General features: G+C 40.4%; 2 protein-coding genes and 1 non-coding gene across 14 annotated transcripts in view; 1 reads left to right on the plus strand and 2 right to left on the minus strand.

Moving 5' to 3' along the window:
• WDR76 (WD repeat domain 76) overlaps positions 1–18,452 on the plus strand; it is a 51,247-nt gene extending 32,795 nt beyond the window's left edge. For all 8 annotated transcript variants that reach the window (XM_042235371.2, XM_042235368.2, XM_012098915.5 and 5 more), the window contains 5 exons: positions 1,680–1,838; positions 9,093–9,310; positions 9,906–10,058; positions 11,987–12,040; positions 16,928–18,452. In XM_042235371.2, the coding sequence (XP_042091305.1) occupies positions 1,680–1,838; positions 9,093–9,310; positions 9,906–10,058; positions 11,987–12,040; positions 16,928–17,183 (840 nt within the window). In that variant the 3' untranslated portion in view covers positions 17,184–18,452. The remainder of the gene's footprint in view (positions 1–1,679; positions 1,839–9,092; positions 9,311–9,905; positions 10,059–11,986; positions 12,041–16,927) is intronic.
• A 114-nt stretch (positions 18,453–18,566) lies between these two features.
• On the minus strand, positions 18,567–18,638 carry TRNAE-CUC (transfer RNA glutamic acid (anticodon CUC)). The gene has a single exon. It is a non-coding gene; the product is annotated as a tRNA-Glu (tRNA).
• Positions 18,639–21,609: 2,971 nt separating this feature from the next.
• Positions 21,610–27,601, minus strand: part of FRMD5 (FERM domain containing 5) — a 325,536-nt gene continuing 319,544 nt past the window's right edge. For 4 of the 5 annotated variants that reach the window (XM_042235374.2, XM_027957325.3, XM_060401885.1 and 1 more), the window contains one exon: positions 21,610–25,264. In XM_042235374.2, the coding sequence (XP_042091308.1) occupies positions 24,687–25,264 (578 nt within the window). In that variant the 3' untranslated portion in view covers positions 21,610–24,686. The remainder of the gene's footprint in view (positions 25,265–27,601) is intronic. The other variant, XM_027957326.3, reaches the window with a different exon arrangement.

The raw sequence follows: 27,601 nt of genomic DNA on the forward strand, positions 1-27,601 counted from the left end.
GAATCCATTTAAATGAAGAACTAATATTAAACAGCAATATGAATTATGGTTACAGAACTAAATATGAATGTTGTTAACCTGGACAAAATAAAAATAAATATAGAGATGGAAAAAGGGGAGATTGGGGGCGGGGTAGGAAATAGTGTCCTCAATCAACAGAAATTTAAAATTGAGACATTCATAGTTAAATTTAAAAATATAGCTTAATGACTGTAAGGGCTTTATGCTTTACACTTTTTCCTTCTTAGATAACTAGATAACCCTTGTAAAGAATCACTTGAAATTCAGAAATTCCTTCAGCTTGCTTTTCTTTTATTATTTTAAAGTATAGTTAAATTTAATACTATTAAAAGTGGCCTTCTCCATCCCTCCCCCCCAAATTTCTTCTCTGTCCTTCTATCTATATAAGTAACTACATGTAAAGACATCTATAATGATTGCTTAGTATTTCAGTGATAATTTTGGTCAGTTTTGAATTTTGAATGATTTTTCAGAAGTTTTGTCTGGAGAGTATTGTTTTTCTAAAAAAATATATGCTATGGACAAAGATGCCAAAGTGTTAACAGTGGTTAACTCTGGGTAGGAGGAGGAGTTTGTGTGATTGTAATTTTTTTCCTTTTTTTAAAAGAAATTTTTCTTTCTTTCCTTTAAAATTTTTTTCTCTTTAAAAACTTAAAAAAGACAAAAACAATGCTTGAGTATTTCAGAGCAGACTAAGCTAGATTTGGAGATGATAGTTGTTGGTTCATAGTATAACATGTGGTATAGGAATATAGCATGGAAATTCAAAACACGATGATTTCAGAGTTGATAATCCAGTAGTGAAAGGATAGTCTTTAGAAGCAGTAATATTACTACAGAAATTCAAATACATGCATTTTTCATGGGGTATTTAGGGAATTTGGTTTTTTTTTCAGTTACTAAGTCGTGTCTGACTCTGTGATTCCACAGACTGCAACATGCCAGGCATCCCTGTCCTTCAGTATCTCCTGGAGTTTGCTCAAACTCACGTCTGTTGAGTCAGTGACGCTATCTAACCATTACATCCTCTGCCGTCCCCTTCTCCTCTTTGTCCTCACTCTGCTGCCGCCTTCTCCTCTTGCCCTCAGTCTTTTCCAGTATCAGGGTCTTGTCCAACGAGCCAGCTCTTCGCATCAGGTGGCCAGAGTATTTAGGGGATAAAATATTTTAAAAACTATCATTTTGTGTCAGAACCAAACAACTTAGGAGAATTGTGCTCAGGATGATATACCATAGAGAAGCATACTTAGCAAGCAAAGTAGAAGTAACATTGATGTATTTTAATAGGAAGGAATTATCCTGTATGTGCAATAAAAAGTAAATCTCACATTTCCTGAGGATTTCATGAAATGAAGTCAGAATAAGCAGTAGTTATTTCCCCTCTGCATTATGAAAAACTAGTTGTCTAGTGGCAGAAAACTGGAAACTGTTAAAATAAATGAGACTTAATTCTGTTGGATTGAAAATTAGGAAAATAATGTAGTGAGAGTGTTAAGTTTCTAGTTCTGACTTTGTAATTGGGAGGTTGCGTATAATAATAGACTGAGAAAAGACTGAATATAATACAGACAAAAATATTTTAATGACTTAATGACATAGAATATATTACTACTTCTCACCAGTTTTTGTCTCTCTCCTTACCCCTAACTCTCTTCCAGACTCACCAACCTAAAGAGGATGGAGTTTATCTTTTTCAGCCCCACAGTCAACCGGTCAGCTGTCTTTACTTCTCACCGGCCAATCCGGCTCACCTACTGTCACTGAGCTATGATGGCACATTACGCTGTGGGGATTTTCCCAGGGCTGTTTTTGAAGAGGTAAATGTTAGTGTGTTTACATATTGACCTTAGATGATATTCTAGATTCTTTATGAAATGCTGCATGAATGATTATTATACAGTCAGACTGGATGAGATGGTATGGAACAGGGACTTTAGAACTATTCTGCCTAAATTGATATCCCGTCTGGCACTATTTGTGTGACCTTGACAAGTTCCTTTACCTCTTTGTGTCTCAGTTTCCTTAGTTTTGAAATGAAACAGTAATAATATTTACCTTACAGGATTGTCATGAGGATTAAATGAGTTAATGTAGATAAAGTACTTAAAACTTTTGCAAAAATTTTTTAAAGACAATAACCTATTCTGTTTTAAGGCTTAAAACTTGTCTTTTATTCAGGAAAAATATTAGAATATTATATTTTTGTTTATTATTTCTAGCCTTTACAGATATGAATTTTGTGAGGCTGATTCTTAGATGTGACAGAAAAGACTATAGAGAAATTCATCACATAACAAATAGTACTATAGCACATTGTATCTAAAACATATGGCCAGTCTACATTAACTCACTTAATGTATCACAGAAACTATAAAATTTGTTTTTTCATCTTCTAGCTAAGATTTATCATGTCTTACATGCCATATATATATCTAATAATAGGTTAGCTCAGCTATTTTTATCTGGTGAAGTTAGAATGAAATACTGCAATTGGATGTGATAAAATTGTACTCTGGCAAGAAATGGACACCCAGGCGATTTCATTCAGAACATCTTAGGCCAGGTTTATTCGTAACCACCTGTTGAGGATAAGGTCTTTTCCTGGGCTAATCTAGCCCCTATGAGGTCAGATTAAGTTGAAGTCTGTTTAAGAATAGTTGAAAGATGTTAGGCTCATACTTGTGACTATCCATCTGCCGAAAGATACTCTACTAAGATAAATAGCCTTTACCCCTTGAAGGTTTTCTAATCCATTTGATATCTGGTTGGGTAGACCAGAAGCTTCCAAAGGCCTGAGGAATCCTCACAATATATGATCCCAGTGATTACATTTGGTCTCCTACTTAAATACCTGCTACTTAATGCTTACAACAAACATGTCATCTCAGATGAGCTTTCACATTCGCTTATTAACCATGTTAGATTTCCTCATTAAGAGAGTTCTTCTAAATTAAACCCTTTTCCAATGTGAATTTTAATCTTTATGAAGTTCAGGATGGTTTACATGTAGGTTTCTACCCTTTAACTTATTTTCAATGAAATTTTGAAGTTTTTAGACATCCTCAGTATAAGGGCAATTTTATGTTTGAAACAATGAAGAAAACATGATATCATCACTTATGATTTATTGTCATAAATACTAATTTAATTGATCTAATTTTATGTATGCCTTAATTTTTTATGTAAACCAGTACTCAAAATTAACACATTTTGTAATTAGTCTAATATTCTGTGTACAGATTATTCATAATTACTTATAGGAGTTTTTCTTAATACATGTATTTATTGAAGTATAGTTGACTTACGTTTGAGGTGCACAGAAAGGTGATTCAGTTATCCATATTATTTTTCAGATTATTTTCCATTATAGGTTATTAAAAAATATTGACTATAGGTCCCTGTAAACCTTTGCTACTTGTTGCATCTATTTTTTTAAATTAGAAATCTACCATTCTCTTCATACTAAGTCAAACAAGTGGAATCAAAATGTCATAAATTTTTTAGTTAGGTGAAAACTCATAAGTTTTCTAAAATACATATATTGTGCATAGCATATATATATATATGTATACAAAAGTGTTTCTGCTGTGCTTGGTAAAGGCTTGAGAGAGAACATGAAAAACAGATGGAGAAATTGGAAAACCTAAACTGAAGGAAATGGAGCACTGAGGATGAAGAAAAAATGAAACAAACTAGATGAAAGTAAAAGATCATCATATAGTCCAGTTGGTTTTAAACATGGCTGCTCATTAGAAACATATCTGGAGCTTTGGACCAAAAAAGCAGTACCTAGGCATTTGTAATTCTGATATGCATCTGGATTTTAAAAAGTGATTATAGGTTTTCTTATTAAATGGTAGCTTTGGTGATAGAGAATTGTATTATTTTTCTGTTGATAAGCATGATACAATGGTATTAAGTGAGTAATAGTTCAGTTCAGTTGCTCAGTTGTGTCCAGCTCTTTGTGACCCCGTGGACTGCAGCACACCAGGTTTCCCTGTCCATCACCAACTCCTGGAACTTACTCAAACTCATGTCCATTGAGTCAGTGATACCATCCAACCATCTCATCTTCTGTCGTCCCCTTCTCCTCCTGCCTTTGATCTTTCCTAGCATCAGGGTCTTTTCCAATGAGTCCGTTCTTCACATCAGGTGGCCAAAGTATTAGAGTTTCAGCATCAGTCCTTCCAATGAATATTCAGGATTGATTTCCTTTAGGATGGACTGGTTTGATCTCTTTGCAGTCCACCCTGTCCAGCCTTCAGCCTTTCCCAGAATCAGGATCTTTTCCAGTGAGTCATCTCTTTGCATCAGATAGCCAAAGTATTGGAGCTTCTGCTTCAGCATCAGTTCTTCCAATGAATATATACAGGGTTGATTTCCTTTTGGATTCACTGATTTGATCTCCTTGCAGTCTAAGGGATTCCCAAAAGTCTTCTTCAGTACCACAGTTTGAAAGCATCAGTTCTTCAGTACTCAGCCTTCTTTATGGTCCAGCTCTCACACTTGTACATGATTACTGAAAAAACCATATCTTTGACTATACAGAGCTTTGTCAGCCGAGTGATGTCTCTGCTTTTTAATGTACTGTCTAGGTTTGTCATAGCTTTTCTTCCAAGGAGCAAGCGTCTTTTAAGTTCATGGCTGCTGTCATCGTCTACAGTGATTTTGGAGGGCAAGTAAATAAAATCTGTCACTACTTCCACTTTTTCCCCTTCTGCTTGCCATGAAGTGATGGGACCGGGTGCCATGATTTTAGTTTTGGATGTTGAGTTTCAGGCCAGCTTTTTCACTCTCCTCTTGCAGCCTCATCAAGAGGCTCATTAGTTCCTTTTTACTTTCTGTCATTAGAGTGGTATTATCTGCATATCTGAGGTTGTTGATACCTCTCCTGGGAATCTTGATTCCAGCTTGTGCTTTATCCAGTCTGGCATTTTGCATGATATACTGTGCATATAAGTCAAATAAGTAGGGTGACAGTATAAGCCTTGTCATCCTCCTACTGATGGCTTCTTGACTCTCATACAGGTTTCTCAGGAGAGAAACCATCTCTTTAAGAATTTTCCATAGTTTGTTGTGATCCAAACAGTCAAAGACTTCACTGTGGTCAGTAAAACAGAAGTAGTTGTTTTTTGGAAATTCTCTTGCTTTCTCTGTGATCCAGCAAATGTTGGCAATTTGATCTCTGGTTCCTCTGCCTTTTCTAAACCCAGCTTGTACATCTGAAAGTTCTCTATTCATATACTGCTGAAGCCTAGCTTGAAGGATTTTGAGCATAACTTTACTAGCATGTGAGATGAGTGCAATTGTACAGTAGTCTGAACATTCTTTGTCATTGCCCTTCTTTGGGATTGGAATGAAAACTAACCTTTTGCAGTCTTGTGGTCACTGCTGACATATTTTCCAACTTTGCTGACATATTGAGTGCAGCACTTTAACACCATCATTTAGGATTTTAAATAACTCAGCTGGAATTCTGTCACCTCCACTAGCTTGTAAGTAATGCCTCCTAAGGCCGCTTGACTTCACATACTAGGATGTCTGGCTCTAGGTGAGTGACCGTACCATTTTGGTTACCTGGGTCATTAAGACTTTTTTTTGTACAGTTCTTCTGTGTATTCTTACCACCTCTTCTTAATCTCCTCTGCTTCCATTAGGTCTGTATTGCTTCCGTCCTTTATTGTGCCCATCCTTGAATGAAATGTTCCCTTGATATCTTCAGTTTTCTTGAAGAGATCTTTAGTCTTTCCTATTCTGTTGGCTTCCTCTACTTCTTTGCATTGTTCATTTAAAAAGGCCTTTTTATCTCTCCTTGCTGTTCTCTGGAACTCTGTATTCACTTGGGTATATCTTTCCCTTTCTCCCTTGGTTTTTGCTTCTCTTCTTTCCTCAGCTATATGTAAAGCCTCCTCAGACAACGATTTTGCCTTTTTGCATTTCTTTTTCTGTTGGATGGTTTTGGTCACTGTCTCCTGTACAGTGTTACAAACCTCTGTCCATAGTTTGAAGAACTGTGGCACTCTGTCTGCCAGATGGAATACCTTGAATCTATCCTTCACCTCCCCTGTATAATCATACGGGATTTATTTAGGTCATACCTGAATGGTCTAGTGGTTTTCCTTACTTTCTTCAATTTAAGTCTGAATTTTGAAATAAGGAACTGATGATCTGAGCCACAGTCAGCTCTAGGTCTTGTTTTTGCTGACTATATAGAGCTTCTCCATCTTTGTCCGCAAAGAATATAATCAGTCTGATTGCAGTATTGACTACCTGGTGATGTCCATGTGTAGAATGGTCCATTGTATTGTTGGAAGAGGGTGTTTGCTATGACCAGTGCATTCTCTTGGCAAAACTCTATTGGCCTTGCACTGCTTCATTTTGTACTCCAAGGCCAAACTTGCTTGTTACTTTAGGTATCTCTTGACTTCCTACTTTTGCATTCCAGTCCTCTGTGATGAAAAAGACATCTTTTTTTTTTGGTGTCAAATCTATAAGTTCTTGTACGTTTTCATAGAACTGTTCTGCTTCTTTGGCATAAGTGGTTGGGGCATAGACTCAGATTATTGTGCTGACATATTTTCCGAATTTGCTGACATATTGAGTGCAGCACTTTAACACCATCATTTAGGATTTTAAATAACTCAGCTGGTTTGCCTTGGAAATGAACCAAGATTATTCTTTCATTTTTGAGATTGTACCCAAGTACTGCATTTTGGACTCTCTTGTTGACTATGAGGGCTACTTCTTTTCTTCTAAGGGATTCTTGCCCACAGTAGTAGATACAGTGGTCATCTGAATTAAATTTGCCCATTCCTGTCCATTTTAGTTCATTGATTCCTAAGTTGTCCTAAGATGATTTTTTTTAATGTCAGTGTTGTGAATTAAGTCATAGTTTAAAAAACATGGTGAGAGTGAAGTTTATGGTATAGGAAATACTGCATCTCAGTAAAACTGTAAAAAGAAATTAAGAAGGGGAAAAAAAGAGATAGTGAACCAAACCAAACCCACGTGCAGACTTGATTCTGTCAACAGACAGCTGTTAGACGCCTTGAAGCTGAGGCAGAGGTGTCAGTAACTAAAGCTTTAGGCTCCTGGTTTGTGGTCTAGTAAAGTGGTGTTGAGGATAAATAACATCATTTTTGGGATTCTCGATCTGTAGACCAGTCTTGCCATCTCCTGCTCGAGTGTGTCCAGTCTACCTTGATTCATGGCCTAGCATTCCGGGTTCCTATGCACTACTGTTCTTTATAGCGTTGGACTTTACTTTCACCACCAGACACATCCAAAACTAAGCATCATTTCTGCTTTGGCCCAGCTGCTCCATTCTTTTTGGAGCTATTAGTAATTGCTCTCTGCTCTTCCCTCATAGCATGTTGGACCCTTTCCGATTTGGAGGAGGTCGGTGTGCATCTTCTGGTGTTCTATCTTTTTGCCTTTTTATACTGTTCATGAGGTTTTCCTGACAAGAATACTAGCATGGGTTGCCATTTCCTTCTCCAGTGGACCATATTTTGTCAGAACTCTTCAGTGTGACCTGTCTTGGGTGGCCCTGCACAGCATCACTCATAGTGTCATTGAGTTAAACAAGCCCCTTTGCCATGACAAGGCTGTTGTTCATGACGGGGATTTGCTTATTAGTAATTTTTGTAATTATTTAAAGAAATGTCTCTTGGCATCTTTGCCTCTTTTTACTGGGGTTATCTGTATTTTTAGTATTGAGTTGTCAAAGTTCTCCACTTATTTATCTTTTTAAAAGTCAGGCTTGTTGAGGTATACAATACATACTATAAAACTTACCTATTTTAGGTGTGCAGTTTTATGAATCTTGGCAAACTTATGTAACCACCACTGCAATCAAGATATAGAAAGTTTCCATCACCTGAAAAAAATTACCTCATGACCCTCTGCAGTTAGTCCTCTCCTCTTTCCCAAGCCCCTGGAAACCAGTGATGTGATTACTGTCCATATAATTAAAAAAATTTTTATTGGAGTATAGTGGATTTACAGTGTTATGGTTCAAGTGTACAGCACAGTGAATCAGTTACACATATTATCCACAAGATTCTTTTCCCATATAGACCTTTACAGAGTACTGAGGACGGTTCTGTGTACTATACAGCAGGTTCTTATTAGTTATCTATTTTATATATATTAGTGTGTATATGTCAGTCCCAGTTTATCCACCCCTCCCCCATCTTCTGGTAAACACAGTTTATTTTCTACATTCGTGACTCGACTTCTGTTTTGTTATTTGTACCCTTTTTTTAGGTTCCACATGTAAGCAATGTATGATATTTGTCTGTATCTGATTTACTTCACTCAGAATGACAATCTCTAGGTCCATCGATGTTTCTGCAAATAGCATTAGTTTGTTATTTTCTGTGGCTGACATTCCATCAGGGTGTTCCTGGTGGCTTAGATGGTAAAAAATCTGCCTGCAGTGTGGGAGACCTGGGTTCAATTCCTGGGTTGGGAAGAACCCCTGGAGAAGGGAATGGCTACCCACTCCAGTATTCTGGCCTGGAGAATTCCATGGACTCTGTAGCCCATGGGGACATGACTGAGCGGCTTTCACAGAAACTGAATATCCCATCGTACTTGTGCACCACATCTTCTTTATCCACTCCACTGTGGATGCACCCTTTAGGTTGCCTCCATGTCTCGGCTATTGTAAATAGTGCTGCTGTGAACATTGGGGTGCATATAGCTTTTTGAGTTTCAATTTGTATTTCAATTGAGTAGAATTCAGATTCAGTCTATTTCCTAGTAAGTTTCAGGGTAGATCTGCAACTGAGGTTTATTCGATTTACGAGATTTGGGATGTAGCCCCAGCATGGGTGGATGGGCTGTTTGATTGCAGGCAAGTCTTGGAGTCGATCAGTCAGTGCTTTCGATTCCATCTCTGCAAAAGAGGATGGCCATTTTGTCCTGTGCTTCTTGTGGGGATGATGGGAGGATAAATGAGGTATTTGGGGTAAAGTGTTGTATTACTTTTTTAACAAAGAATTTATGCATTGGCTTTTTTTTAAAAGAAGAGCATTACTTAAGTTGATTGTTCCTTATATCCTTAGGTATATAGAGATGAAACAAGCAGCTTTTCCTCCTTTGACTTCTTGACAGAAGATGCCTCCACTTTAATAGTAGGTCACTGGGATGGAAGTATGTCACTAGTGGATAGGCGGACTCCTGGAACGTCTTGTGAGAAACTTATCAAATCATCTTTGAGCAAAATAAGAACTGTTCATGTGCACCCAGTGCAGAGACAGTATTTTATCACTGCAGGATTAAGGTATGTTCTTCATAAAATTTATGATACAGATGTTTTAACATTAGGAATAATGTTTTAGTTTGATTGACAAAGACTTTTTTGTGATACCCACAGACCAAATAATTTTCCTTTCTAGGCTAATTTAAGGGTGTTTTTCTTTCTTTCTTTCTTTTTTTTTTTTTTTAGTTTTTTTCTGATTCTTTAAAATGGGATTTAATACATAGTGGAAATATTGAAACAAATATACATTTTTGTTTTCCCTGGTCTTGCGCATTTACTTCAGTCTTTTGAGAAGAAAATCTGTAAAAAATGCAAGTTAAATGGGACCTACAATTTCTTAGTCTGTGTTAACTTTTTTCTTGAGGCAATGAGAAAGCCAGCTAGAATCTTGTCTCTCTATACCCACCTGGTTACATATATATGCTATAATTTTGGAATTTTTCTAATTTTTAATCTATACCCGTGTTTTTAAAAGTAATACAGAAGATCAGAGGGGCCTGTCTTAACTGTTCTTCAATGTAGTGTGTATTTGAGTGTCTTAATTTATGTTCTGTGCTATTGTAGAGGCTTACTCTGTGTACTGTGATAACACTGAGAATTATTCCTCCTGTTACAGGGACATTCATATTTATGATGCAAGATGCCTGAAGCCCAGTAGAAACCAGCCTTTGATTTCTTTAACTGAACACACAAAGAGCATCGCTTCAGCCTATTTTTCACCTCTTACTGGTAACAGAGTAGTAACCACATGTGCTGATTGTAAGCTGAGGTAAATTGGGAAGACAGAAATACATTGTTAAGAGTCTGTAATTACTGTGTTCGTTAACCAGTAGCTTTGTTTACTATTACTTCTTATTAAATCACTAGTGTTAATTGTTTTATAGCCATGTCTAGGTTCCCAAAGATCAATGACTTGTACTTAATATCATTTCAGCAGTTTTGGAATCTGTAAATTTTCTTGAGATTGGCAAGGAAGGTCTGTAACTACCCTGGGGAATGATGTCAGGCTTTCCTTTTAGCACTGAAATCTGATGAAATCAGGCTTGTGATAGCTTGTGTGAAAGTCGCTCAGTCGTGTCCAGCTCTGTGACCCCATGGATTGTAACCTGTCAAGCTCCTCTGTCCGTGGAATTCTCCAGGCCACAATACTGGAGTGGGTAGCCGTTCAGGGGATCTTCCCAACCCAGGGACTGAACCCAGGTCTCCCGCATTGCAGGTGGATTCTTCACCATCTGAGCTGCCAGGGAAGCCTAAGAACACTGGAATGGGTAACCTATCCCTCCTCCAGTAGATCTTCCCGACCCAGCATCGAACCGTGGTCTCCCGCATTGCAGGTGGATTCTTAACCACCTGAGCTGCCAGGGAAGCCCTTCTATGTGATATCTTGGGCAGAAGATAATTTTAGCATAGGAAGAAGCTCTTACTCTGGGGATAGTGGGATCCCTCCCACAAGTCAACTGCTGAATTGAAGTTGCAGAGCCCTTGGCCATGGGCAGGCAGAAAAGATAGCAAAAACTGGGTCTCTGTACAAACTATTGGATAAAAATTTTATGATTTTAGCTTTGGTATCATTCTATAGCTACTACCTAAAAATGGATTTTAAAATGTAATATAAGCCAGTTGAACAAAAATAGAAAATAATGCCAATTTTTAAAAATGTGGAGAATGTTAATGCAACAATGAAGGAAATAATTTTGTTCTCTTCTAAAATCCACAATTTTGCCTAACATTGCAAGCAGTTCTCAATTTATGAGACTTTTACCTTAAGTGATTTTGGAATGTGTTCATTATTCACTCAACAAGTATCTGTTGAATGTATACTATGGGCTGGGCTCTAGAAAATCACCTAATTTCTGTTTAGACCCATATATTAGGAAGAACATGGTTTATATGTGTGTGAGAGGTGCCCTGTTAATTCCTTGTAAAGTTTGTGAGCATTGCCAGGTAGTACCTTAAGAGATTTCATCACTGGGCAATCACAGCCCAGTGTCCCCTTTCCACCCATGCAGTTTTCTTTGTGTTAAGGACCACTTACTTGTCCCATTCCTGTTCATTTGCACTGCAGACTTTACTCTTGTGATTTGGCTTTCTGGTAATCTAATTAGAGTTCTAGTGCCAAGAAATGGCGGTGGGATAGCTAGGCACAAGGAGAAGGGCGAGGTGGTGATGACATGGCTACTTTCTGCCAGGGTGCCTGGTGGAGGCTTCTGAGCTCCTGCAGTTGCCCCACACAGTTCCTCCCCTTAGTTACTGGCCAGCCAGTCTTGCCAGAGCCTGGAAGTGACAGTATGACGCCTTCAATCGATAGGTCTCATGGGGAACTTGCTCTTGATACATGCCTGCACTTTAGGTTATTTGTGCATTTTCAGACGACATCCATTATGTATGACCTATATTACTGTGGATCTGATTATAGAGTCTGGATTACCACTGTTGAATGTACATTTAAGTTTGGAATAATAGTGTTTAGTTTCCAAACTAAACTCTAAGAACTGAATTTTACGATATTCTTTGTAACTTTTATAAATATATTAGCTAGCTGAGGTTTGTTAGAACCTGATCCTATATATTTTAAAACAACAACCATTTCATTATCATGAACCAGTGAAAAACTTGTTAAATACCCTGATGATATTTCAGAAAAATCTCAAACAATAAAAACTGTGTGCTTATTTATTCTTGCTGTTTATTTTGCAGAATCTTTGACAGCAGTTGTATATCCTCGAAGATTCCTCTTCTTACCACCATCAGGTCAGTGCCCATATGCCAAATAATGTGGACCCTGGATTACTATGAGCTCTTTGTTGGACTGCATACGTTAGACATCTGATTATCAAAGAGATGTATAGGTCTGATTTTATATTACAGTGTTCCTGGTTACTTGTTCCTATCCCATCCAGAAGAGTTCTTGCTTCCAGGTTGCCGGTGTCTACAAAGAGGTTCTGTCTCTTAGTCTGTAGCTATTCTCTGCTTCTGAGTGGTTATATTTGGTTAAGGTGAATGACTTTTCAAAAACTGAATTAGTCATGTTATCATATTGAGACTGACTTGCTCGAGAGGCTAGCTGAAGCACTCTTTATTTGCGCCTGTTTCTTCTGGGCTTAGCTTCCCCATCTTCCTATTTCTTTGTTTGGTTATCCTCTTTTTGCATCTGCTACCTTTAATATATGTATTTTACATCAAACTTTACTCAGTGTCTACTTCCTACACATACTTTTTTATCAGCGTTTATTAAGTTGGGGACAGGGCATGCAATATATGTTAACTGTTGCTTCATGAGTTTTATAGTCTATAGAGGCTATATTTAATATGCTTATTTTCTTTTTCACAGAATTTCCCCTCTTCATTTTCTTTTTCAAACTTTATTAACTGTAGTTAGTTTGTTGACTTCTAGTGTGTATTTTTAAAAAATTATCTAGGGTGATGATTCTGGGGTCAGTAGAGATAAGGTCATTGAATGGCAGTGAGAAATGTGGTTCTCCATTGTTCATCCTTCTTTAATAAGAAAGGGCTGTTGGTGGTGTTGCGATGTAGAGAATAAAAGGGCAGTGCTTTTGTTCTTTGCTTTGGAGCGCAGTGAAGAGCCCCACATATATTTAAATTGTTTTTTACCTTATTTTTAGTTGTGATTGTAAACACGTAACAGTAAGTCAGCCACCTTAACTATTCATATGTATACAGTTCAGTAGTGTTAGGTGTGATCACGTTGTGCAACAGAGTTCTAGAATTTTCTGTCTTGCAAAACTGAACCTGGCCCATGAGACATTAATTCCTCTCTCTTTTCCAGATTGTGGCAGCCATCTGTCTAGTTTGCGTTTCTATGATTTTACTACTTTACATATTTCGTATGAGTGAAATCATAGAGCATTTGTTTTTTTGTGATGGGTTTATTTCACTTAGCATAATGTCCTTGATGTTCATCCATGTTCTAGCATGTAACAGGATCTTCTCTCTTTTTAAAGGCTGCATAATAATTCCATTGCATGTATATGCCATATTTTCTTTATCCGTTCACCTCTTGATCGACATTTGGGTTGTTTCTACCTCTTGACTATTGTGAAAAAGCCTACAGTGAACAAATGGGTGTAAAGCTATCTCTTCAAGATCCTGTTTTGAATTCTTTTGGATAATACCCAGAAAGGAGATTTTAATGGATCATCTGATAATTTTATTTTCAATTTTTTGAGGAACCTCTATACTGTTTTTCCATAGCTGCCAAACTATTTTACATTCCAGGAGTACACCAGGGTTCTAATTTCTCCTTATATATATGTATCAATACTTATCCTGATGATTGTGAGGTAATAGATCATTGTGATTCTGATTTGCATTTCTCTAATGATCAGTGACGATAAACATCTTTTCATATGCTTATTGACCATTTGTCTGTCTTCTTTAGAGGACTGTCTGTCTAGGTCTTTTGTTTTGAATTGCATCATGTTTGTTGTTGAGTTATAGAAATTCCTTACATATTCTGCATTATCAAATATATGATTTTCAAATGTTTTCTACCATTTTGTGGGTTGCCTTCTCAGTCTGTTGATTGTTTCCTTTGCACAGTTTATAAGTATGATGTAGATTTGTCTATTTTTGCTTTTGTTGCCTGTACTTTTGGTGTCATATCCAGAAAATCATTGCTAAATCCAGTGTACTGAAACTTTCCCCTGTGTTTTCTTCTGTGTTTTATTAAGAGTTCCAAGTCTTAGGTATAGGTCTTTAGTCAACTTTGAGTTGATTTTAGTATATAGTATGAGGTTATGGTGGTTTAGTCACTACATCATCTATGACTCTTGCGACCCTGTGAACTGTAGCCCGTCAGGCTTCTCTGTCCATTGGATTTTCAGGCAAAAATATTGGAGTGGGTTGCCATTTGCTCCTCCAGGGGATCTTTCCGACCCAGGGATGAAACCCCCATCTCCTACATCGCAGGCAGATTCTTCACCACTGAGCCATCAGGGTTACTGTCCAATATTATTCTTTTGCATGCGGATAGCCGGTTTTGCCAGAAGCATTTTTTGAAGGGACTCTCCTTTCCCCGTTTTGTGGCCTTGGCACCCTTGTTGAGTGTCATTTGACCGGGAGCGTGGGCGTTTCCTTATGGGCTCTGTTCTGTCCCGCTGGTCCATAGCGTCTGTCTCTATACCAGTACCGCGCTGTCATGGTTTCTGTTGCTTTGTGTAGTATATTTTGAAATCAGGATATATGAGGCCCCCAACTTTGTTCTTCTTTTTAAAGATTATTTTGGCTGTTTGTAAAATCCCTTGAGCTTTCATATTAATTTTAGGATTTTTTTTTTCTATTTCTGTAAAACGTGCCCTTGGGATTGATTGCATTGGTTGAATTCTATAGATCACTTTGGGTAGTACAGACATTTTAACAATATTGAATCTTCTAATCCACAGGCAATTTATTTGTGTCTTTATTTGTTTGTGTCTTATTTGTGTCTTTTGTTTGTTTCAGTAATGCTTTGTAGTTTTCAGTGTACAAATCTTTCATATCTTTGGTTAAGTTTATTCCAAAATATTTTATTCTTGTTGATGTTATTACAAATGGGATTTAAAGAAATATATTTATTTGTTTTTGACTCTGCTGGGTTTCTGTTGCTGTGTGCAGGCTTTCTCCAGCTGTGGTAAGCGGAGCTACCCTTCATTGGGGTGCGTGGGCTTCTTATTGTGGCAGCCTCTCTAGTTGAGGAGCATGGGTTCTAGAGCACAAGCCCAGCAGCTGTGGTGCACATGCTCTGTTGCCCCGTGGCATGTGTCATCTTCCCAGACCAGGAATCGAGCCCATGTCCCCCGCATTGGCAGGTGGCTTCTAACCACTGGACCACCAGGGAAGTCCTGGGGTTGTTTTCTTGTTTTCCTTTCTGGATTGGTCATTGTTAGTGTGTAGAAATGCAGCTGATTTTTGTGTGTTGATTATATCCTGCAAATTTGCTGAGATTTCGTTTTAACTGTGTGTGTGTAGTCTTTAATCCTACCCAGTTTTCTAATTCTACCGAATTTCCAGTGTTAAATATGTTGAATAGATGGCAAGAAAGGCATCCTTGCCTTTTACCAGATCTTACAGGAAAAGCTTTCAGTCTTGCATCATTGAGTATAATGTTAGCTGTGGGCCTTTAATATATGACCCCTATTTTATTAGGTTGAGATCGTTTCTGTCTGTTCCTGGTTTGTTGAGTGTTTATCATGAAAGGGTATTGAATTTTGTCAGATGGTTTTTCAGTACCAGTTGAGAGGATCTTATGATTTTTGTCCTTCATTCTGTTTAGGTGGTATGTCAATTAGTTGGGTTTTGTGTTTTGACCCTTCCTTGCATTCCAGGTATAAATTCAACTTGGTCATGGTGTATAACCCTTTTAATGCGCTGTTTGAATTTTTTTGCTGGTGTTTTGTTGAGAATTTTATACCAATATTCATCAGTAATATTCGTCTGTAGGGCTTTTTGCTTTTTTTCTCCTAGTAGGGTCTTTGTCTGGCTTTGGTATTAGAGGTGTTTGCCTCATAGATTGAATTCCTCTTCAGTTTTTTGGAAGAGTTTGAGGAGCATTTGGTGTTAATTCTTACTTAAATGTTACGTAGAAATCTTTAGTGAAGCCATCTGGTCCGGGGCTTTCTTTGATGGGAAGTTTTTGGTTATTGTTTTAATCCCCTTACTAGTTACAGTTCTGGTTAGATTTTCTATTTGATTCAGTCTTGGTAAATTTTATGTGTTTGGGAATGTATTCATTTCTTCTGGATTGTCCAGTTTATTGGTGTATGGTTGTTCATAGTATTATAACCCTTTTTATTTCTGTAACATAAGTTGTCCCAGTTTCATTTCTTATTTTAGTTATCTGCACTTTCTGTTTTCTTAATCTAGCTTGCCAGTTTTGTTCTCTTAAAAAAACCAGCTCTTAGTTAATTTTTCCTATCGTTTTTGTATTCTCTAATTCTTTTATCTCTAATCTTTATTATTTCCTTTCTTCAGCTAACTTTTGGTTTTGGTTATTCTTTTTCTAGTTCCTTGAGATGTAGTTAGATTGTTGATTTTGATATCTTTCTTCTTTTTTGATGTTTACTGTTAAAAATTTCCCTCTTAGTATTGCTTTCATAGCATCCCATAGATTTTGGTAGTTGTATTTTTATTTGTGTACAGATATCTTCTAATTTCCCTTGTGATTTTTTTAATTTGAGCCCCCAAAGTACTTTTTACCTTACGGTTGTATAGGTTATATAAAATGATTTCAGGGTTTGGTTATTAGGGGAATACAAATATGGGAAATAGATTCTGTTAAACAGCAGTAACTTAGATTGTGTATTTCTTTATTCTAGGTCTTGTGTTTGCATGTGCTAAAAAAAAAGGAGGGGAGTGTATTGAGTTAGGAAGCCAAACAAAAATGTTGCCATTTCAGTATGTTCAGTGACCATGCACTGAGCACAAACCGCTGTACTCAGCACTGGAGATTCAAAAATGCAGACATCATCTCTCTCCCGGGTTTCAGTCTTGTAGGAAGGATAAGATTAGGTCGTTGATGACTCAGTAACTTGAAACTTGGCAGAGAAAACCAGCCTTTAGGAGCAGTGCCATCTTTACCCTCTGCCCATGCTATTTTGAGTTATTTAACACTTACTGTCTTTCAAAAAATTGTTTCATTAGGCACAACACCATCACCGGGCGATGGCTGACCAGGTTCCAGGCCGTGTGGGACCCTAAGCAGGAAGACTGTGTCATAGTTGGCAGCATGGCCCAGCCACGGCGAGTGGAGATCTTCCATGAGACAGGAAAGTGGGTGCACTCTTTTCTGGGTGGTGAATGCCTTGCCTCTGTGTGTTCCATCAATGCTATGCACCCAACTCGGTATATTTTGGCTGGAGGTAATTCCAGTGGGAGGGTACATGTTTTTATGAACTAAGAAAGTTGTGGACTTTTGGGTTCCCAATTTGTTCAAATTAATCTGTCTAAGGAGCCTAGTAATTCGTGTGGCTTAGTCTGTTTACTTGGTAATATGTACTATTTAGCGAATATAAATTTGCTTTGTAAATAAGAATTATGAGCAGAATGTACTTTTAGGAAGAGAGAGGCCTTGGAGGTTGTTTCTGTAGGATGTGGAGGGCATTGGAGGGGAGACTGTGATGCTTTCAGCACTTTTAACCAGGCAGAATGTGGAGAAATTCCAGCGTTATAAATTACAAAGCTTTGAGTGATCAGTGTTTTGGTTGTTTTTGTTGCCTTGATTCTATAGTCATATATAGATTTGTGGTTTATTTTACAGTTTGAAATACATATTTATTTCTAGACTTAAATACACTGGAAGGGATCCTGAAAGGTTATCTCATCTGAGTGATTTTGAAACTTTTAATTTTTTTAAACTGAGCACTTTTTCCCCCTTGCCTCTAAATTAAATCTTACATGAAATCCCAAGATAATTGCTGAGAGGCTGTGGTTCACTTGGGCAAGGCCTGGGTCCCTGTGTTGACCTTCTCCTCACTCCTCTCCATGGCTCCTGAGACACAGCCAGGGAGTCCCAGGGCTTGTAGGCACAGGGTTGGAATATACTAATCCCTGCCACCCAGTGTGAGATTACTTTTAGACCACTGTTTCCCGGACTGGGTTGTAGCTATTGATGTGACTTAAGTGACCATGACCAGTGTCTAAAAAAATGAAAAGGAGACAAATAGTAAAGAATAGCAAACATAATTAGAACAAATATTCTTTTGTGAAACTTAGTTCCATGCATACATAGCTGTAGGTATACATACATATGTATTTTATGATGTAAAATGTATTTCTTTATTACTGTGGTCATGGTTAAAGAAGTAAGAGCTCCTACCCTAGAAGGTCCCAGCCAACTTTATGTGTCCTTGTCTTTTAAACTCTCCAGAGGAGATTTAGTAGCCTGGGAAAGTGTTATGGAATTCCATTTCTGGCATTTATTCATTAAAAATACTTGTTTTCAGAAGCTGTGGCAACTTGAATGTGTCTGTTGTTGGACCCTACTAAATCAGCAACTGAGATTACTGTGTGTTATTATTGATTCAACTTTTTCTGTTGTTCATTGCCAAATGACTACTGAAAGACTGTTCTAAATAGTTTCAGCAATATGCCTGATTTCTAAGAGGAAATATGATTTTTCCAGAATGGTATGTCACAGAAATAAAGTGATATATGTAATTTCCTTGAATAACATTTTTTTCTTTTTTAAAATTTATTCATTTGGCTGGGCCATGTCCTAGTTGTGGCATGCTCAGTCTTTGTTGCACTATGCAGGATTTTAGCTGCAGTATGTGGGATCCAGTTCCCTGGCCAGGGATTGAGCCTGGACCCCTGCATTGAGAGCACAGTGTCTTAACCACTGGGCCACCAGGGAAGTTCCTCCAACGTTTTGCTTAAATAATTTCCTTCTCTGTAACTAAAGACTAAACAGATTTCGAAGCTTATTAAAAGGTGGTGGTATTTATAAGGAATAGGGTTTCTCTTGTTTTCTTGGTGCTGGAATACAGGAATTGATAAGCAAGGTGGAAATACGAATTTATGAAATGCACAATAAGGCTGTGTGAAGTTGCACAGGTGCACGTGCTTAACTGCTCAGTTCTGTCCGACTCTTTGTGACCCCGTGGACTGTGGCCTCCAGGCGCCTCTGTCCATGGGATTCTCTCAGCAAGAATACTGGAGTGGGGTGCCATTTTCTCCTCCAGCGGATCTTCCTGACCCAGGGATCGAACTAGAACTCGCACCTCTTATGTCTCCCGCATTGGCGCCCCCTGGGAAGCCCTGTGTGAGGTCGAGGTATGTTATAAACTGCTCTGGAAATAGTTAAAGGAAGACTCTAGGCTCCCTTTCCCTTTTCCACACCACTTAATTTTATGGGGTCTAGTCGTGGCCGGTTCTGTGGGAACTGTTCTTTTTCTTAACATGTTGTGAAACTACTCTTAATCAAATTAGTACTGTCATTTAAGCCTTGAATACTTCGTGGTAATTGCCTGGCTTCTACTATAAATGTTAGAAGATTCTTGATGTTTCTCACTTTTGTGGTCTCTTGCCATTGTAGCTTCATAAGCTGTGCTATTTATGTCCATTCAAGAGTTCTCTCTTCTTGAGGCAGTGTAGGAGGGAGAGTGAGTAGGGGGCTTGTTTCTTCATGGTAAGCTCTACAGTGAAACAGTTGTTTAAATCTAGGAAGCACATAAAGGACAATTGTCTCCCTTATGACATCCTTAAACTGTACTCGGTTGTGAAAGGCACTTTTCCCAGAGACTTGCTTAAAGTCATGTGGCTTCTGTAATTATGTGTGTGTTATGTTTGCACTATCTCCTTCCTGGATAAACCTTTTGTGTTAGTTGGCCTTTATAATATCTCATAACCGTGTAAGCTCTGAATTCTACTGGTGTTATTTTCTTTGAGATGCCTGACTTTTTTTTTTTTAATGTGACATTGAGGAGGAAGAAGATGATCTCGTTTGGGGTGAATGGAGACTTGGTCAGACTAAGAGAAACTGCAAATGATTAGGGACTGATAGAATCTTACTTGCTTAAGACCTGTTTTAGTATTCTGGCTTTTGAGTTACCTTTCCACAGAGAAGACTTTGCAAAGGCACTTCTCCAGGAAAGCAGAGAGCTTTAGGGCTGTGGTTCAGAGATTTAAGTATTTTCAGCCAGTGTACAGGGGACGAGGAGGAGGGCAGAGAAGCGCCTTCTGTATCAAACTTGAAGGAAAAAATAGAAAGGATGTGCACACAGTTGAGTCCTCGTCAGTTATCCAAGAAGGGCGGCAGCTGTGAATCTGTAGCGTCATGGGAAACCACTCTCATCCAGTGGTTCTCATGCTTTTTCCTCTTCAGCTCACTTTAAGCAAAGATTTTTGTTGATTAGGAAAAAAGAAAAAAAACTTTACTGGGGACAGAACACTGGATATCATTTTAAAGCTAATAGGAATCTCTTAAAATGTGGAGGTAACTGCTTTCGGAAGATGATCTGGTGGCAGAATGGAGGGTTGGAGGACAGGTAGAATTGAAAACAAGACTGGGTAATAAGTAGCACAGTGGACCTTAGTTTCACCTTTTATGCTCATGGAATTTAGAAGACCGTTACCAAGCCTGTAGTCATAGAGTGGTTACAGACTGAGATGAGATAGTGTTAAAGGAATGGATGCTGAAAGTACTTGTGAGCACGAGGTTTGTCACTGTGGTGGTGAGGTCATCCTGTTCCCTCTATAGGAGGTGTTTTCTGTTCTTTTTCTTCAGTTCAGTTGAGTCGCTCAGTCGAGTCTGACTCTTTGCGACCCCATGAATCGCAGCACGCCAGGCCTCCCCATCCATCACCAACTCCCGGAGTTCACCCAAACTCATGTCCATCGAGTCATTGATGCCATCCAGCCATCTCATCCTCTGTCGTCCCCTTCTCCCCCTGCCCCCAATTCCTCCCAGCATCAGAGTCTTTTCCAATGAGTCAGCTCTTCTCATGAGGTGGCCAAAGTACTGGAGTTTCAGCTTTAGCATCATTCCTTCCAAAGAACACTCAGGACTGATCTCCTTTAGAATGGACTGGTTGGATCTCCTTGCAGTCCAAGGGACCCTCAAGAGTCTTCTCCAACACCACAGTTCAAAAGCATTAATTCTTCAGCGCTCAGCTTTCTTCACAGTCCAACTTTCACATCCATACATGACTACTGGAAAAATCATAGCCTTGACTAGACGGACCTTTATTGGCAAAGTAATGTCTCTGCTTTTAAATATGTTATCTAGGTTGGTCACAACTTTCCTTCCAAGGAGTAAGCGTCTTTTAATTTCATGGCTGCAGTCACCATCTGCAGTGATTTTGGAGCCCCCCAAAATAAAGTCTGACACTGTTTCTTACTCCAGGCTTAATACCAGTTCAGAAGTTGGACCATCTAGGTTCTCCTCTGGTCTCTAAGACTGTGTAACCTTGGGGAAATAATTTGTTTTTTCCTCATCAGAAAAACGAGGTCCAATTCATATTTAAAATCATTCCACACTTATAGCTTCTAAGTTCTTTTTAAAAAAAATTTATTTTTTAAATGAAGGATAATCACTGGTACAGAATTTTGTTGCTTTCTATCAAACCTCAACATGAATCAGCCATGGGTATACATTTGTCCCTAAGTTCTTAATAGTATTTATCGGGTGGGGGGAGAGGGGAGAAGTAAAGATAATAGGTGACTCTAAGCAAAGTGATTCTTTTAAATAATTTCCGTCACAGACAGCAGTCAGCTGTGTAAACCCCACTGGTGTCCTTTTATCTATGGGCTGTTAACTTTAAGGAGGAGAAAGTGAGACCGGCTGCCAGTTAAAAAGAAAAAAAGAAAGAGTCCACTCTCTTCTATGATATTTAAATATTTATTTAAGTTTAAAAATAATTTTCATGGCACCAGTGATTTTATGCTAACTACATACTGCATATGTAGAAAAAAGTACATTGCTTTGAAGGAAAATGTAACTTAGAATTTTTGGCACACGAAAGGTTAACAACTATATATATATATATATATTTTAATGAAACTAAGAAATTCACATTTGCAGGTAGTTTACCTTCTACTGCTTAAAGATGCAGTACACTGTTCTTCAGTAAGAGTTTTATTTCCTCTGATAGATGAAGCTATGGAAACCATTGCTTTTTCTACAATGAGATCAAACTAATTTTGAGAGAAAATAGACACAGTGGAACACAGTAAAACTAGGTTAAAAAAACGTGAACAACTTTTAATGATGGGGGAGATAGCAAAAAAGACTAGTCACCAACAGAGGAGGTTTGTTATTCAAGCATTATGTGAAAAGCAAATCGAAGGAGACTTTTCTATCTGTATTTTGTAGGTAGGATAAGCTCTGGAAAAAAAATAACCCACAAGTTTCTGTTCAGAGAGCAGATCCCGCTGTTGGAAGTCGTGTGGACTATTGTACCGTTGGAACTCTAGATACAAGTAACATACCAAGATACGGAATACTGCATCTTTCGTTAATGTGAATATGAAAGGTCAGAGTTCAGGCTCTCACTCACTGCATAGAAACACCGTATTCTACAGACTGAGGTAGGAACACTACACTAAAAGGTAATCTGCTATGTTGCATAAGACAGTAGATATCCAGGGTAAAACAGCCCCGAGTCTCCTGACAGCCTTGTCCTCTTTGAGTCTGCTTTTCACTCAGGTCCTCTGCTAGTAAAGCCTTTCCTGTGTAGATGACAAGTGGCAGTGGCTATCTGGTTCTGAGTGATCCCTAATCTTGACTAGGATCTCCCTCAGGTTTTGTCTTGTCACTTGGAAAACAGATGTTTGTAATTCTGCCCAAATTGTTGCTGGTATGGAAATGACTAGACAGGCCCTCCTCTTCTAGGCTTCGATTCTGGCTGCGTATTAGCATTACAGTACTTGATCTTGCTCATCGTGGCATCAGGCATCTCTTTGCTGGTTGGTTGTTTGAGCACCCTTTAAACAAGCCAGCCCAGCGCCTCTACTAGGAAATGATCCTGGATCTTTACCTGTCAGGAATCACAGCAGAGCTGGCCCTCCTGCTCACACACTGGTAAGAAACAGTTCTGTTGTCTAGATCGAGGTTGGCAAATTCTGGCCTGTGGGCCAAATTCAGCTCACCATCTGTTTTTATAAATAAAAACTGCATAAAGGAGCAAGGCTCTGTTCCAATACATTACCTGTGGCTGTTTTTGAACTCGGACAGCAGAGTGGAGTAGTTGCCACAGAGTACGGCCTTCAAAACCTAAAATTTAAAAATATTTACTACCTGGCACTTCACAGAAGAAGTTTGCCGACCCTTGATCTAGATAAAAGGGCATTTAAAATTTCGCAGTGCCCATCTTAAAAAGGAACTATTCCATGGCTGTTGTATTCTGTACGTGGATATGGTTCTGCCACCTCAGAGGACACACTAGGGCAAGGCAGACCTGCACACGACTCTCTCTGCCCTGCGCGCCCCAGGAATCTGTCCACGGACCATCCTACCCACGTCCTCCAGCCCCACATGACTTGGAAATCTCTCCCTGAGATGAAAACAAGTTCTTGTGTGTGAGCGGCTGTAAGTGTTGCGGAGCTTGGGCCACGGACCCCACTCACCCTTCACGCTTCCGCCTGCTTCCACGGCTCTCAGCCAGGACAGCCAGCGTTTTCCTACAGCTTTCATCTTCCTGGTGCAGAGGATGGCCCTAGGGGGCAGTGTTTCTACAGCTAAGTGTTGGTCTCTGCCACGTTCACCTTCTTTTGGAGGCATCTGTTAGAACTCTTATTTAAAGAGATTCTTTTCCTGGTCCCTTCCAAGGCTGTTTTGGTTGATCTTGGAATTCTATTTTCTGAAGCTTTTCATTCTCAGGATCAGTTTCTTTCTTGCATCTTTTAAGTTCATCAGGCTCTATTTTTCTTACTCCATAAAGTAAAAACAAAAGGTGAATTGATAAGAAAATAATATTTTGTTTGTTAAAATATAAATTGAAATAGTCTTTTCTAGAGGGAGAGGGGTGTACAAAATAAGTACTGCTGTGTGATCTCAACAGTCTCTCCGGTACCTTAGCTCTGGTTTCTGTTAACTGTACTTAGTCCAGCGTCTGACAGTGCTGTCTACCCCTGGCACCACTGAATTTACCTATTGCTTCTGGAGCACTGTAAAAGTCTTGAGGTCCTTAGAAAAAAGTCACAGGAGTCTAAGTTCATGATACAGAACTCATGGTGATGCTCCCTAGGATCTAGTCTAAGGGGACAGACTTACCCTACCCCTGCTGCTGCTGCTGTAGCAGTGGTCGTTTCAGATGCCCACTCTGCTCAGATTTGAAAGAAATGAAAAGAAAATCCAACTCAGACCGTCATAAGAAGCAACTTTCCATTTAATTGTTCTACATGGATGTTTACTTTTTTTTTTTTAAAGCTCTGTCTGGGAAGAAAACCTAGACAGCCCCCATTGTCCAGGCCCCTGACCTGCCCCGCTGAGGCTGCAGTGATGTGTCTGCTGGGGCCCCTGCAGGGAAGCTCCTGCAGTAAACAGAAGACAACAGCCCTCTAGTCTTCAACTAGTGTCTCGTCTGCTGGGTGACACTACTGTGAGAATCAGTAATAACAAAATAAATTATTTTTGATATCTTCAAAATAATACACATCTATGAAAAATCAAAATCCAGAACCAAAAATTTTCCTGCAAATTGGGAGGATGATAAACGGAGTTGCTGAGCCTTTCTTGAGAGAACCTCTGAAGGAAATGAGTTTTCCCAGTTAGTTTAGACAAGGCGTGTGCCTATCCCCTTTCTTCTTCTAGGAAACGACCCTCCTAGGCTGTGGACTTTCTGAGTCATGAGAGGAGGACTTGGAACATGTGCCGATGGTTCCGCGATGGGCCCCATTGCTGGGAATGGGTAGCCGGGCTCCTTGGTCCACCTGGCTAGTTATTGGGAGGATTCATGCCTTCTCAGGTGTCAATGAGCAGGCTCACCACTGAGCGGATTTTGCAGGCAAACCATCGCCTGAGGGGACAAAAGTATTGATAGTGGAATTGTTCAAACTCGGGGGTCTGGCGGATATCGCGGAAAAAGGCAATGTCAAGGTCAGACTCAGTAAGGATGATCAGGAGGAGGAGCAAAACAAAGAGGAGTCCCATGGTCACAAGGAGCAAACGGAGGACACTTAAAACAAACTTATTCACCTGTTCCTCCTCCGGCCTGCTGTGACCCTGACACAGGGCCCTCAGCTCGCCCCCGAGGGCCTCCAGCTCGGCAGCAGTCGGGGTGCTGGCCTCAGACTCCTTCTCCTCCTCGATGCTGCAGGTCGCCCCATTGATCTGCCGGGAGAGCAGCATCAGCTCCAGGCTGTGCTCAGCCACAGGGGTGGGCAGCACGCTGTCCGCAGGGCTGTAAGCCTCGTCCGCAATCACGGCGACTCGCTCGTTGCTGTCTGCCCGGCTGCTTCTCACGTGAGGCAGGAACGTGTCCCCGTGGGAGGAGGCACGTACCGGGGTGGAGTGGGCACTGTCCCGCAGGGACTCGAGGCCTGGAAAGACAAAGGGGAAGTGAGCAGGCTTCTGTGTACTGGCGCACACTTTGTCTGGTGGAGGCAGCCCTGTTCTGTTTGGTCGCTGAAGTCTTAGGAATGCCCTCTGCAGCCCCACGTGACCAGCCGCTGCCAACCCTGCGCATCAAGAATAGGACCAGAGAAGCAGCAGGAATCAGGGTGTCACTGGTTGTAAGTTTCTGTTTTGTTTTTTTTCTTTGCTTATAGTTTTGGCCATATTCATTACAGATTCTGCCTTTCCTGCCTTTGGTGTCCTGGCTCAGCCCAACCTGAAAGAGAATTGCAAAGTATCTCTGACCCAGAGGGGGGGTCTTGGTTCAGGGAGCTGAGGGTCTTGAGAGGCAGGAATGAAGGGGAGACTGTTTTGCCCAACGGGGCCTCATCAGTTACCTAGTCTGGAGCTGAGTGTCCTCCTGACACCCGAACACACTGCTCCTTGAACTCGTGAGCTCATCTTTTGGACTTCTGCAGTTGCTGTCAGTCTCTTCAGCCTCCACTTTTAGCTGTACTGACCTAGAGTGGGGTGAAGACCCAACCTGCTCTTCCTAAGTGCTCGCCCTCTCTTTTCACCTTCAATTGAGCCGGGTCCAGAATAGGTAAAACCAGGGGAGCTGTCAGCCCGGAGTACAGAGTGGTCTCCGAGAAGAGGACCAGTGGGAAATTCTCTTAACGTTTGTTAGGAGGAGGGTCTTCTGGCCCTAAAACCGCTCATTATTCTCTTAGAACATTTCTGTCTTTCCAGAGCTCAAGCTCTGGTAGGGAAAAACAGGAACTGGTTACTTCCCTCAACCAAACAGCCGCCACCCAGGCCTGAGGATGTGGACTCAGACTGGCCGAGTGTGGCCCCTGTCACCGTGCTCCCAAGAAAAAGGCTCCTTGTTTCAGATTCAGTGTCTGCATTTCCCACTCCTGTACATACTGGTGGTGCTGGAGTGGCTCTCCCTACTTTTGTGGTCCACGTTGAGAACCTTGTCCCTTTCTGTTGCTCTGAAATTGACCCTGACTGCCCAAGACTGAACCAGATTTCCAGGTAGTAAAGATCTGACCTAACCAGGGCTGCTTAGGGAGTTTTCTGGCTCAGGGTTAGCTTCTTTTAAAAGGTGCCAGTCACCTTTCAGAAGCAGTGTGTCTCATCTTCGTTAGCTTCCTTGTAGGGTAGCCAGTTGCAGCCAGGCCGCCTGCCTGCCCAGGCTGCTTTAGCCGTTCTCAGCATATCCACAGTTACAGGTTCTCCAGAGGAACAAACGAGTGGGTGGGGGAGACGGCAGCCCCCCGTTCTCCGCCTCTGCTCCCCATCACATCACCATTAGTGTACTTGCCACAGCTCTCAGCTCCTGCTTTCAGAAGCTTCATGGTCCTGGCTGTATTTCTTGTCCCTACGCTCTAGACTCTTAAATCTGTGTAATGTTTTAAACATTTCAAAGCACTTTCATCTTTCAGCATTCATGAAGTAGAGAGGGCAAGTGGTTACAGAACTTGCCAGAGTCATGTGGTTGGTTGTTACTGGCAAAGGCGATGGTAGCGTCCTAGCATCTTTCACTCCCCGGTGCTGACGACCATCCAGCTGGATTCCGGGGAGCGGAACAGCGGGCCAGGATGAATTAAGTGAACAGCCTGCACCTGCCTTAGATTTAAGTTGCCCAAGAAACCGTCATGAAAGAAGGTAAAATTAAGTGCCTGTCCCTTGTTGCAGTGCCTTCGATGCTCCTCTGCTCTCGGTTCCTCCCTTCTGCCCCCGCTGCACGTGTAACAGGAGAAACATGTGCCTGCGAGTGTGAAGGGGGTTCCTGATGAACAGAAGCCTCTTCAGGCCCTGACTGCGCATGGTGCTGGCTCAGCTCCTTCCCAAACCCTCTGTGGCTGTCTGTTCTCTGGGGCCTGCACCTCACAAGGACAGCTTTGATGGCAGACTTTCCAGCATATGACCAGATTAGCTGCCAGAAGCCACTTCACTGCAATCTCAGCTTGGCCTACAGTTCAGCTCTGAGCTTGCTGGGGGAGGTGAGAGGCAAAGGCCATGACAGGAGAAAGCACAATCGGAGGGACTGCAGAAGCCACATCATTGTGAGTCGTTGGTGCTCTCAGTAAGCAAGATGCTGGCTACACATGCGTTTTTCCCCTAAGGACAGCGTCCGACAGACAGAATTATTCAGCAAATATTAGTCTTCTATTCCCCCAACAGCAGGCTTGCCTGGTGGCTCAGACGGTAAAGATTTCACCTGCAATGCAGGAGGCCCAGGTTCGCTCCCTGGAGAAGGGAATGGCAACCCACTCTCAGACCCACCTGTAAGGTGATCTTAAATCACCACTCCTATG

This window comes from Ovis aries, chromosome 18 (assembly GCF_016772045.2).
Source record: "Ovis aries strain OAR_USU_Benz2616 breed Rambouillet chromosome 18, ARS-UI_Ramb_v3.0, whole genome shotgun sequence".
NCBI lineage: Eukaryota > Metazoa > Chordata > Mammalia > Artiodactyla > Bovidae > Ovis > Ovis aries.